Source organism: Galeopterus variegatus, unplaced genomic scaffold (genome assembly GCF_000696425.1).
Source record: "Galeopterus variegatus unplaced genomic scaffold, G_variegatus-3.0.2 Scaffold2240, whole genome shotgun sequence".
Lineage (NCBI taxonomy): Eukaryota > Metazoa > Chordata > Mammalia > Dermoptera > Cynocephalidae > Galeopterus > Galeopterus variegatus.
In genome coordinates, this window is record NW_007728351.1 from 139,939 (window position 1) to 153,923 (window position 13,985).

The 13,985-nt window shown below is 43.5% G+C and overlaps 1 protein-coding gene across 6 annotated transcripts in view; it reads right to left on the reverse strand.

Annotated features, from left to right (window-relative positions):
• BANP (BTG3 associated nuclear protein) overlaps positions 1-13,772 on the reverse strand; it is a 104,629-nt gene extending 90,857 nt beyond the window's left edge. For 4 of the 6 annotated variants that reach the window (XM_008581049.1, XM_008581048.1, XM_008581047.1 and 1 more), the window contains exons 1-3: positions 13,638-13,772; positions 8,876-8,967; positions 4,852-5,051 (exon numbers count right to left, since the gene is read on the reverse strand). In XM_008581049.1, coding sequence (XP_008579271.1) covers positions 4,852-5,051; positions 8,876-8,967; positions 13,638-13,707 — 362 coding nt within the window. In that variant the 5' untranslated portion in view covers positions 13,708-13,772. Of the gene's footprint in view, positions 1-4,851; positions 5,052-8,875; positions 8,968-13,619 lie in introns of all 6 variants that reach the window. The other 2 variants (XM_008581045.1, XM_008581044.1) reach the window with 1 other exon arrangement.
• Positions 13,773-13,985: the final 213 nt, after the last annotated feature.

Below are 13,985 nucleotides of genomic sequence, written 5' to 3' on the forward strand. Positions count from 1 at the left end.
CATCATTTAAAACAAAAGATCCTTCAGGAAATAAAGAATCAGCAAGCAGCACATTAGAAGGAATTCAAATAATTTCTTAATCACATATTTCAATTCTCTGTGGGTCAATAGTCAGTTTTGAGGGAAAAAAAGAAGATAAATTTCCCCTCCGTAAGTTTTACATGACCCATCACTCTGAAAGAGAAACGTTAAATCACTTTTTAAAAAATTCTGAGAACCAATATCATAAAGAACCCTCTGATTTATTACGGTTGTTTTAAAGGTGTAGAAACACGCTAAAGCTTTAATTTTTAAGCTTTTAAAAATAAAACTATCACTTTTAAACATAAGAAATAAGAACATTTTTCTATTTAGTCAGTATGTTCAGTTAATAAAAACAAAGCAGAAACAACTGGGTTTTGAGTTGCTATCTGAGTTATCAAGTAGTCTGGTTCCATAAGAGACCGTTGGACAAACAGATACCCCATCACTTGATCTATGTATGGTGTGCACACAACCATGCTGTTCTGCATCAAGCCAAAACAAATGTGGGTCAAATGAGTCCCACAAAAGTATGTATTGGAGGGCCGGCCCGGTGGCGCGCTGCTACAATGCGCCGCTTGGGAAGCGCGGCGAGGGTTCGGATCCCACATACAGACCGGCCGCTCACTGGCTGAGCGAGGTGCGGGAGCAACACCGAGGGTTGCGATCCCGTAGCCAGTCCCGGTCCGGTACGGGCGCGACACTGAGGGTTGCGATCCGTTGCCGGTCACGAAAAAAAGACAAAAAAAAAAGTATGTATTGGAAACTTGATCTCTATTGTAACAGTGTTAAGAGGGTGGCAAATCCTATTTTGGTATTTGAAAGGTGAGGCCTTTGAGAGGTGATTGGATCTAGAGGACCATACCCTTGTGAATGGATGATCCATTCATAGAGTAATGGGTTGATAGTTTAATGAGTGATCATGGGCGTGGTTCTGATGGCTTTATAAAGAGAGCGAGTGAGAAAATTAGCTCTCTTGCTCATGCCATTCTCTTGCCATGTGATACCCTGCATGGCCATGGGACCCTGTAGAGAGCTCCCACCTAGAAGAAGGCCCTCACCGAATGCACCCGCCGGACCCTGGACTTCTCAGCCTCCAAAACTGTAAGAAATAAATTTTGTTTCTTTATGAATTACCTATTTTCAGGTATTCTGTCATAAGCAACAGAAACAGACTAATATACCTAATGTGCTTCCTTCAAATGTCTCTGTGTCTAACTTCAAAGAAGTGCAGAAAAAGGGTTTTCACATTTATCTGTAGAAATGCAGCTGTACATGCGCTTGAGCCCCTCAGGCCATGTAGTAAAATGCTGGCCCTTACTGAGACCTCACAGCCCAGCATTCACAGGATGGGTCTGCTAACCAACGGTCTGCCACAACTTAACACAGAACGCTTCAGCATTTACGACTCCCAACAGCCTGCCAAACACCGTAACAGTTAAAACCCATGTCACTACACCTAGAATTACAATTAAGCAAAAATCGGAATTTATGGCACACCTGCAGGAAGAAAAAAAGCATTAAAATAAATAAAATAAATAAAGTCCATCTTTCTTGTCCCCAAGTAGAGCACTATTGTTGGATGAAACCCCATCCGAGCAACCTCAAGAACATATTTATTACAATGATTAAGCTTTAGCTTCAAAGAAAAAAGGCTTTATTTCTTTTTTTCTTCTTCTTTTTCTTGAATTTATTTATAGACTCTCATTCAGGTGTAGAATCTGAAAATCTGTATCCAAAATGCCAACTGAGTTTGGCAATATTTCACTGTCTTCTGTGTTCCAGGGAGTAAAAAGAATACCTCTCAGCATTGATAGCACAGGCTATTCCAAGCCAGCTTTAATTAGAGATACCCAACAGGTGGAGTGGATTCCAGTAAGGGGGGTGGGGGAGCTTAGTGGCGTGCCCTCCCGCCGTGAGGCTGTGCTGGCTCTGGCCATGTGCAGCCCCCCAGATGAAGGGCAAGTGGTCCTTCAGAGGTCAGCTTCTCGTCCACTCTCCAGAGGCTGCATTACAGCTGGTTTTTCTTTCTATTAATCTTACATTAATTTGTGTAAGTAATGGTTTTATTAACAATATTAATAGACCTCATGCCAATATACAGTAAATGTATTCTACAGTGGGTTGATATTACCCTGCCGATACGATTTTTTTAAAGCCAGGAAAACTAGCTAATTTGAGTTAAATACATTATAAATTTGGGTCAGTATTAGAAAACTTTGATTTTACCAAATATACACACAGAGATACACACAGAAAACCATGGCAGGTCTCTACATGACAAAATCTTTCCCCTGTATGAGGGAAACATAGTGAAATTTCTGACCATAAGAGTTACTAATCATGTCGTCCCACTAGCCCCACAATCACCGAAGGCAGTAATAAGGACGGTGGCTCCCTGCAGCCTGGAAATGCCTCTGAGTGAGCAGATCTATCACTGGATAACTCAAAACTCAGAGGAACATGCACAGCCATCAGGAGATACAGGCTCAGCATCAGTGGTGCCAGCCTCTCTCTCGCCAGCCCCTGCTTTAGTGAGCGCAGTGCTGTCATCATCGAATGGCGGGAGAATCCCGACGCTAAGCAGCTCTAAGAGCAGACCTAAGCTATCTTCCCATCTTCTTTTAAAGACAAAGAAACTGGAAACTGAGACTGAAAACAATGGTATGACTCGGCTAAGGCCACCCCAACAGTATCAGGCCAGGGTAACGAACAGTGACACCCAAAGGCCGAAGCTCCTCCCAAATAAGGCATTTTCCAGGCCCAAACCATAACTGAAATCACACTGTCAGTCTCTTAAACTCTTCTTCATCCACAGTAAATTCTCCCACCCAACCCTGATGAAACCATCACAAATTATCCATTGTGGAATCTAAATGAACCAATTTTGTCAACACTTTCCCTAACTTCTAAAGATGACCTGCTCCAATCACAAGTACAGAAGTGACAAGGCAGCCATTCTCAGAATGTGCAAAGTTCTGGGGGCAGGAAAGGTGTTGTTCATCCTTCTGCTGTATCCTGTGGAACAGCGGTTCTCAATAGAGGTGCCCAGGGGTGCTGTGAAGTCCAATGGGACACACGGTTGACATGATTAAGATGTCGGAATTGAGTGGGTACAGGACAAGGAGGCTGAGACGCCCTCCAATGCATAAAACACCCTCACCTAACAAAAAATACTCCCGCACAAATTTCAAGTGTCCCAAACACCATACGAGTGAAAAACATGCTTTTAACTCTCTGAACCCAGAGTCTTACTCCATACAACATTTATACGTGGGGCCGGCCCGGTGGCGCACTGCTACAGTGCACCACTTGGGAGTGTGGCGGCGCTCCCGCCGAGGGTTCGGATCCCACATACAGACCGGTTCCCGCTCACTGGCTGAGCGAGGTGCGGGCGCAACACCGAGGGTTGCGATTCCGTTGCCAGCCCCGGTCCGGTACAGGCGCGACACCAAGGGTTGCGATCCGTTGCCGGACATGAAAAAAGGGAAAAAAAAAAAAAAAATTTATACGTGAAATATTTTTGCATAGTTTTAATATAACTTGAATTTTCCAGGAATTCAACTATTGTATGAATCTAGAAAAAAATTATACTACTGGCAGAAAACACACTGGTGACCTTTCACAGCACAGGATAAACTCAGCATAAAGGCCTCATCTCTGAGTGATGCATGACAATGCCCACCTCCCCTCTCTGAACTGAGATGCCAGATTCTACCACCACCATGTGGAGATCAGGGGTAGGGCCCAAGTAGGGTTTCAAACACACCAGGGCAGTTATGAGAATTAGAAGCGGCCTTATAAATCACAACAGCACAGCAGGTATTATCCGGAGCTATCCCAGACAAACCAGGACAGTGGTCACCTTGATACTGGGACATGTTTGTGAGCATCCAAAAACCAACTAGCAAAGGAACCCCTCCCCTCCCTTCCCACATTCACCTGTAAAGTCCACAAAGCACTTAACACTGCTCTTGCCGCGAGTGCACAAAGAGAGGGTGGCACCCAGCAGATGTCAGCAGCAAGGCCACTGTAGTCCCTCTAGGCTTGCTGTGCCCCCTTGCCCACCACCATCTCATCACCCTCACAGAAAACCAGGGCAAGAGGCTGCACTTGGTTCATAGAACCTAAAGAGAATAGCCCTTAGTAAAAGGGCTTCAAGCTCTCACCAAGAGACTGCCACAAATATGACTTTATTTTTTTTAGCCAGTGTGGGAAAGGATAAAAATGCCCATAGGACCGATAGTAACTGCCGCCTGGAGCCTGAGATTTAGCTCATGAGCTAAAGTATCTGATACAATGCCTTGGACTAACATACATTAGCAGGCCAGAGACTTTCTAAGACATCTTTCCAAGCTAAGTATTCATAAAGTTTCAATTCAAACAGTACATAAATTACTATATATCTCTCTAGGATTAAGCTCTAAATATTTTTTTTAAAAATAGGAACAACAAAAACTACAGCCTTGAATGGGAAGTTGGACATACTCAAGTGAGATTTATAAACACCACCTATGAAGAAAAACACCTAAAGACCAGCCAGATGGAGCAGGAAAAAGGAAACAGATGCGCACCTTCAAAGACTTGGTGGGCTAGTTTCAAAGAAAAGACACGTCAGTCTGCTTTATGTCAGAAAGTGTGGGAATGACTTCAGTCGCTCTAGCAGGACAGCGTGTGTTTAGTTTCGGTCTGACTGGAATCAGTGCATGAAACTACCAAGGCAGGATCCTCGTGTCTGCAGCAGATCCAGCAACTGAGCTGGTGAGCGGGGATGTGAGACACTTTTCCCCAGTGACACTGAGAAGCCGCGTGCCTCTGGTCTGCTCTTACCATCGCACTTTGTTGCACGTCTGGGTCGCACCGAGAGGGGAGCCCGCCACCATGGGAACTTGGATGGGACTGTGCTGTTTGTTTGTGACCAGATCCAGCTTTTCTTCTAATGATTTGCAAGTAGCCTCTAGAGCCTGCAGCTTGGCCTCAATGCTATCCAGCCGTAAGCATATTGTCTGGTTAATGGAATACAGGAACGACTGGAAGTGAAAAGAAGAAAAACTTTAGAAAGGATATCTGGAACTTCGAGGAGACAATTCCAAAGAACACAAATGGCTATTTCCTAATTTGAACTGTACCTCTTCCCACAGAACAGCTCCATGCTGTGACTCGCTCTGTAGCCATGAGCCAGAAGCCCTTGAGTAAACAAGCGCGACCGTCTGTGTTTAGATGAATCTGCTTCATCACGGCCTCGACTCAGTGCGTGGCCGCGATTCTCAGTTACACTTACGCCCATATAATAAAAAACGCATGTATTCTTTAATGTGTTGTTATATTTATCAGTAAATTGAAGGAAATGGTTAACGGACTTCTGTGGTCAGCACCCAACGACGTGTTCACTTGGTGAACTCGCATACGAGTTAACAACCAAGAAATATCAAGGATTGCAAGCAATCCTTGAGAACGTTTGAAGTTGTGAGAACACTTTCTTGGGATGTTCCCAGGAGGCGCATTACAGATAACCAAGTGCTTGAGAAGGGAGGTAACGGCCTTCTGCTCTTGAGAAAAGTATAACAGAATTTATGCATTAATGCTTATCTTGCATGCACAAGCTTGCTAAATGTAATAAAAGCTGTAACAGCGGTTGGGTCGGGGCTACTTGCCTGAGAGAGCAGTGGCTCCCGCTCTTCACCTGCATCTCGTCTGCTGTCTTCCTTCGCGTCTCCGATCATTTTAATCAACAGTAAATTTACACATAAAACTAGTTAAGTCTTTCTAACAATAAAAACAGATTACACCTAACATCAAAATAGCCTAAAAACCACTGGAGGGCCGGCCCGTGGCTCACTCGGGAGAGTGCGGTGCTGATAACACCAAGGCCCCGGGTTCGGATCCCATATAGGGATGGCCGGTTCGCTCACTGGCTGAGCGTGGTGCTGACAACACCAAGTCAAGGGTTAAGATCCCCTTACCGGTCATCTTAAAAAAAAAAAAAAAAAAAAAAAAAAACCACTGGAGTGCACGTCCACATCATACCCAACTGCCCTGAAAAGATGATGAGATCACACATATGCCCTGGTTTTGAAATTTGGTAATGAGGTTCTCATGGAGTTTCTAAAACTGCAAGTTTGCCATCTAGTGTCAGCAAAAAGAGTAGCTTCACATTTGACTATTCTTGCTGGGTCTAGTCCCAATTCCTAACTCCAAGCACTCAAAGCAAGCAGTGGTATGCACAACTCCAAACCCAAGAAAAAGATCAAGTACACAAACCAGACAGTAAAGCACCTCACTTCCCACGACTGTCATTCCTGCCAAGTGTCACCAGGAACACACAAAGAAACATATTAATCATGTAGAAATTCCACCGTGCAAAGGAGCTATCCTAAACCAGGTCTCTTCTGCTGACAGAAGGACTTGGGTGCTATTTAGTAGGAAGTTAGTAAAGCACCCACTATTCCTGCTTAGTAGTAAGGCTGACATCTGACTTGAGAGTCGGTATCTGAAAATAATGAAGAATGTGTGTTTCATCTTTTCCCTCTCCTTTTCTGCCCTTGACTTAGAGAAAAGCACCCACAGTGACACACCAGAGGAAGGAGAGGGCCCAGTAGTGCAGAGGGGGCACACAGAGCTGATGAGAGCTGGCGCAGCCCTCAGGGCATGGGAGAGCAGAAGGCGGCCTGTCTGCCAGTAAGGGCTTTGCCTCTTAATGCGGCTGACCTACAGCTCTGGCTATGGCCACTCTCCTCTCTGATCTGAAGGGAATCTGCAGAATATCAGACTTATGGCACTATCATCTGTCACATCATGTAGCTGGCATCAAATCCTGGGTGAAAAAGAAAGTGAATCCCTCTTCTTCATTGCACTTTCAGCAGACCAAGCTTATCTCCTGAAGAATTTTAAATGCATTTGCCTAATTTCCTGGTATACATGGCAGTGAGGGGCAGCAATGTGGTAAGAAAATCCACATGGTATCCAGATGACCCACTACAGTCTCAGGTCCTCACATCCCCAACAAGAATCCTTATGATAGTGCTACAGTACATGGGAAAGGGCTACAGAAACCAATCTTAATTCACCCCCCTCGGCTGGCTACTCTCCATCAGAAGACGACACTGAGCAGTATGTCAGGAAACAAGCACCGAGTGTTAGGTGGACCCACATTTCCTCTGATCTACGAAAGGGGAAAGCCAACAGTACGACTGAACGTGCGCCATCATGAGAAGCCGCCATCTACGGCTGGAGTCTTGAGATAAGACCACTGAAAACCACGCAATTCTTAATAGTTTGAGGACATCAAATGTTTGGCTCCCAAATTCTTTAAATACAGTAAAACCATATTGTTTTAATTCTGAATTAGAAATGATTCTGCCTGGGGTTTGGGTGAAAATCACTGTTATATACTAATTAAACAACTTACTAAACTAATTAATAATGAAGAAGGAAGAGTGAGGAATAGGATTTTTAATTAGTCTTTTTTTTTTTTTTTTGTCTTTTTTCGTGACTGGCAACGGATCGCAACCCTCAGTGTCGCGCCCGTACCGGACCGGGACCGGCAACGGGATCGCAACCCTCGGTGTTGCCCCCGCTCCTCGCTCAGCCAGTGAGCCGCCGGTCTGCAAGTGGGATCCGAACCCTCGGCGGGAGTGCCGCCGCGCTTCCCAAGCGGCTCACTGTAGCAGTGCGCCACCGGGCCGGCCCTTAATTAGTCTTTTATATACAAGTGATATGAACCATAAACCACTCAGCTCTACTCATTGCTGAGCTCTTGGCAATTTGGTAGGCAAATGTTTTCAAACGCTGTCCACGTGTGCAGCGCTCCAGCCGCAGCCTGACCTAACGCACAGTGGTGGCAAAAGCCAAGCAGAGCCTACTTCACTCACTCATTCCTGTGTGGATTACAGGGATGTGTCTTTTGTAACGAAATTATAATTACATTTTATTTTAAAATATGATAATACAGTAGTACTTCGGTAAGTACTTTCTATTGGTCTGAAATAGAAATCTAATGAAAATATATTCTTAATTCACCCGCACACGTTTCAGTTCCACTGCTCCTCCTGTTAACAGAATGAATTGAATATTTCTAAATAAACGCTCTGTATAGAGGAATTATATCAAAAGTGAATTTTTATTTATAGCTCATAAACTTCTCACATGTGCTGTATTTACCTCCATGACTCTGCACACATTGGACCTGTGACTTAATGACAGGCACAGAAATAACCCACCACTAGTGGAAAGTACAGTCACAGTAACTGCTCACTTTCCTTCCATCTAAGATAGGCCCATGGATCTGCAGGAAAAGGCCTCATTTGGCAGCAATGTCAATCTAAACAAGGAGTGTTCTCCGTACCCTTCAAAGGGAAAAATGGCTTTATGCTTTTACATAGTGGGCTGAATGGTGATTCCCAAAAGTGATATATACACATCCTAACGCCCAGAACCTATAAATGTGACCTTATTTGGAAAAAGGGTCTTTGCAGATGTAATTAAATCAACAAGACCACCTTGGATTAAGGCAGGCCCTAAATCCAATCACAAGTCCTTAGAAGAAAAGGGTAAACAGACACAAACACATAAGTAAAAGCACATGAAAAGGGAGACAGAGACTAGAATGGCGTGGCCACAAGCCAAGGAACACTTTGAGCTACAAGGATCTGGAAAAGACAAGAAAGGATCCTCCCCTTAAAGCCTTCAGAGAGAGCATGGCCCTGACCGCAACTTGATTTAGGACTTCTGGCCTGCAGAACTGTGAGAGAATAAATTTCTGTTGTTTTAAGCCACCCCATTTATGGTAATTTGTTAAAGCAGCCCTAGAAAACTAAGATATACTATACATAATAAAATACGTCAATATTTTTACCTTTATAGAAGGATCCTGGCAATTGATTTCTAGTCGCTGACGTTTCAAAGCAGGTTCATCTTCATCTGTCACTACATGATTCTCCAAAACAACTGAAAATCAATGACAGAGACAAAAACTTAAACTTCAACATGAGAATTTGTATAGAATTCTTCTCACATTAAGATAGTAAACAGTACTGACACTTTAAGGTTAAATGAGAAATGGCATAACCTATTTCATATTTTACCTATTCTACCTTTAAACTTAAAATTCTCAGCCAGGCAGAAAACAGAAACCCTTCTTAATCCCAAAAAAACCTGAGATACTGGATAAATTATTTCCCTAATGCGCTACTGAGTCAATCCTAACACCAAAACTGCAGGCTTCTCATTCAGTGCTCTGTGGAGCTACCCTATTTGAAGTTTAGCACAATAAAACCTAATCAACAATAATGGTGTCTCCCCAACTTTAAAACAGAGTCTTGTCTGTTGGCTACCTCACTTCAAAATCAAAACCACTCTCTGAATTTACACTTTCCTAGGTGTTGATAATCTAAACAGTCTCAAGCCTAACACTCTAAGTTACACAGAAAACCATCCCTCCCCCTACAGTGTGCTGAGATCAGGTCCTCCCTACCAGTACCTTTTGGCTTAGCCTCATAGCCTCCTTGAGGATGAGCACTCAGCCTGGCACATGGCCTGCTACCATGTGATCCCAACCCCTCCTACCATCCGAAGGTGACTACAAAAGCAATATTAAAGACAACCACAAAACCAAAGACCAAAGTTGTCCACAATCACCTCCTCTGGGCAAATCACATTTCTATTTGCCCACAATGGTCAATCTTTAAAAATTTACATATTTGTAATTATAGACAGAATTTTATAGTCAACATTTTTTTATTAAACATTATGCTATGAGTATTTTTTCATCCCACTACAGTATTTTTTTCTTTCTCATCTCCTTGCCTGAAATAACAAATGTGAACTGTCTGGTGTGTCTCTTCTACCTCTTTCACAAGCTCACACATGGAGATAAACATGGGACTTACACATGGGGGGCAAGACTATCCCATCAGTAGATTTTTCTGCTTCTTTTCTGTTCACATAGCAATAGAATATGGACAGCCCTCCAGGTTAATAGCTTTAACTCGCTTTTTAAAAGTAATACCAGTCTGTGAATCTATTCTAACAGAAATGAGTGCCTGTATATAAGAATGTATATTATATATGTATACATAGGCAACATATATATTATTTACGTATATATGCATACACATGAGCATGTTTACTACAGGACTTTTGGTAGAAAAAACTGAGAAATGAGAATGTTCGCCAACAGGGAATAACCTATGGTACACGCACACTTTGGTACACCATTTCTCCACTTTCAAGTGCATCCCACACTGCAGTCAAGAGCAATGAGCTGGTTCACAACAGCCAGATGACACCTGACAGTGCTGACTGACCACATAGCCCCTCTTCCCAAACCACCAATTGCCCAACCACCTTCACTAGGGAAACATATCCACCCTCTGTTCAGCCCCATTCAAATGCCACTTTGCTTAGTTGGCCGTTCCTGAAAGAACCAGAACTCACACCTGTTCACACTGGAATACCAATAAGGTCACAGTGCCCACCCCCAGAACAGAGCACTCCTCCCCAGCTACCGACTCAAGGCTGCCCACAAATGTGGGCAAAGCACATCTGGCTGGCATTCAGATGCTCCCTCTGCAGAAGGAGGGCTGGCGGGGCAAGCCCAAGAAGAAAACCAAGTACACAGCTTGGTGGTCCCTGCCCCCACCTCGATCAAAACAACTGTACTTAGATGTGTTATACACACACACACACACACACACACACACACACACACACACACACAGAGATCCCAAATAAGAGCTTAATAGAGAAGAAAAGAAGAGTGTCAATGCCTTTAGGCCTGTACATACTAGATGAGTCATCTCAAAACTAAAATTTGAAGGCACTGAATAGTCCCACTGTTCTGACAGGAACCTCGCACAGATCCTAGGCAACAGCAGTGAAGTTTGATCTGCCCAGAGGTAAGTCATCTAAACCCAGCGACCAGCACCCGGAGGAAGCACAGTGCTTATCCAGGGCAGCCACATTCGCCTAAACCTTTCCAGGTGAATTCCCATCTAATCAAATTAAAATGGGAAACTCCATGCCTGCAGGTGCCTGTGGTCAGTCAAAGGTTCTCAGGACCTCAGTCAAAGGCTGTCTACTCTCACTGGAAACTGGTGACTATATCGGGACTGGAAGAACAGAGAGAGACCCCAGTAATCATCACTCTAACCTTCTAATTTGCTGAAAAGTCCAGAGAGGTTAAGTGACTTGACTGGGGTTACACACCAGTTTATCACTGTGGAAAAGAAGAGCGCATGCAACACGAGGCTCCCAGGGCCGTGAGCGAAGCATGGCAAGGTGGTGCGCAAAGAGACGTGCCCCCGGGAGAAGACGGACACACACGGTGGTCAAGCAGCAGCGCTGCACAGGGAGTGGGCTACCAGTGACCACACGCCCCTGGGAGAAGATGGACATGCACACTGGGCCCGAGCAGCAGTGCTACACAGGGAGTGGGGCTGCCAGTGACCACGCACCCCTGGGAGAAGATTAATGCGCACACAGGGGCCAAGCAGCAGCGTTTCACAGGGGGTGGGGCTGCCAGTGACCTTTATTTTCTTCCTTGTACTCTGCCACCTTTTGTACACATTGCTTTCTATAATTTCGTATGCATTGCTTTTAGAATTAGACAAAAGAACGCCCTGTTCACTGTAAAGCCATCACAACCACTGAGAGGCACAATCTTTCGTAGGTTCCAACAGGTAGAGTAAGTACAACCACATGGTCAGTATGCGCAAATCAGAAAAACCTAAAAATCTTTGCTTCAAATGGAAACAAGAAAAAACTGGAAGGACATCCGTGCCGACAATTTAAAAGCAGCCATATTGCTAGTATCATGGAAAATTTTTATTTCTTCTGCTTTCTTGACTATACTTTTAAATTCTGTAAGATTAATATTTTACATTTGAGGAGAAAATATTAATCTTAAACCCACGATGGATGCAAACGTGTGTGATGCACCATGGAGTTTGCTGGGTGTGTGCATGTTCTTTTGGGTCAGAGATTGCAAGCTTTGTGCCTGGGGAGGCCTCAAAGAGCTCTGTACAGAGGTTTTTAATAAATAAGAAACTGTAGTTGCCAATAATTTAAGGAGCAGAGATGAAACAAAATCAAGATTAGAAATGATTTCTCTAATCCTTTTTTGGACTATTGTCTACAAAGACAGAATTTATTGAGGAAGTAGACTGTCAAAATTTTAATAGTTCTAAAACTGCTCAAAATTTATGTAACTGGAACATTTTTCTTTTATAACATTGCAGTGTGTGTTTTATAAAGAAATTATCATTCACCTACCAAAATACGAATAGATATTTTTAAAACTGTTATATGCAGTGCTAGTGCATCTTATAAACAAATCAGAAGCAAACCTGACTAAAGAATAGCATTTCTAAAACAGTCTTCATATTTATGACTGCACATTTAATTCCCCTTCCATACCATAACTCATTTCCAAATGTAGTTTTTCAATTAAAACATACCAAATAGATCACAGAAATAAGACATCATACTTACTTAGGAAATTTCTAAAAATTGTCTTTTCTGAGGGGGAAAAGCTGTCAGCATTGTCAGCATCTTCATTCTAACTTTACTGAAAGGATGACCAGACAACCAAAGCGCTCAGTGACTTAACTGTGTGCATTTGTCACTTCAACCTCAACAGAACTAGAAAACACATAAAACTTTAAGGCGAAAAAAAGAGGAAATCTTTTCAAAGTAAAAAGCATAAACAAACTGTTTTCAGAAATGAAGTTTGTGAAATTTAGGGTTTCATTTCTAAAGGGTCTCCTTAAAACAAATATTTATTTAAGGTTTCAAAGCAGATTTGTGGGCTGGCCAGTTAGCTCAGTTGGTTAGAGCACAGCCTTGTAACACCAAGGTCAAGGGTTTGGATCCCCATAAGGGCCAGCTGCCAAAAAAACAAAAGAATAAATCAAAGTTTGGATGTGTGCCTTAATGTCATTAAGAAAAATTACCAGCCTTAGCAAAAGTGTAGAGAAAAAGTTGTTCTGAGGCACAGTTGGTGAAAAGATAAATTAATAAAACATTTCTAGAAAATCTGTCTTTTCAAAACTTTAAGCACACACAGCAATTCCACTTCTGTGAACTCACCCTACAAAAATACCTGCCAAGACACACGTACAAGGACTTTTCCTACAGGGTTGTATATGAAGGAAAAACAATGCAGAAATGTCAGTGGCCATCCAAAGGGAAGGGTTCAATACATTAAAGTGCACGTGTAAATGGGCACTGTGTAGCTAGCTGTTCAGAAGATGAGGTGCTTTGTACACGCCAACATGCTATGACGCCCGCGACGTGCTATGGTGCTAAGTTTCACAAGGCAGAAGCTGCGAGGAGGAGCGCGTGGAGCAACCGCAGCTGCGGGCCACGGTGGTGCAGGTGCAGGGAGCAGCGCTCCAGGGAAGGTGCTGAAGGCCATGCACCTGGGAGGGGACTTGGGCTGGGGCAGGGGGAGTGGGAAGGGGCTGACCATGTTTACACTCCCTACGATTTGGATTTTTCACACAGAGCCTGCGTCCCTTTTTCTCCTGCTTAATCTAAAGGAAAAAAACATCAGAGTGGCTTTGGTTTGCAAAGAATAAAGAGAATAATGCTTCACCTACTGTCCCACAGCTCTGTACCTGGGTGGTCAGGACTCAGGTCTTCCACTGCAATCTGAACCACATCTGTCAGGTCGTGTTCTGACATCATCCAGAACCAGGAAAGAGTGGCCGGTCAACCAGCAGGAATCCAGTTCACAGCGAGACTGGGCTTCTGTCACCTACAAAACAAAAGTGAAAACAGAGGAGAGGAAAATTAGCTCTCGTGACGTGTGAAATGATGAAAACTACTAACCCTGTGTATTCAAGAGGACGTAAATATCTGTGGTTTTTTTAATATAGGGTTCTTCCTGTCCCAAACCACCAAAAGGTCAGTGTTCCTTGAGAACTGAGCAACACTTCAAAGACATTCCTAGCTGCCTCTTTCCT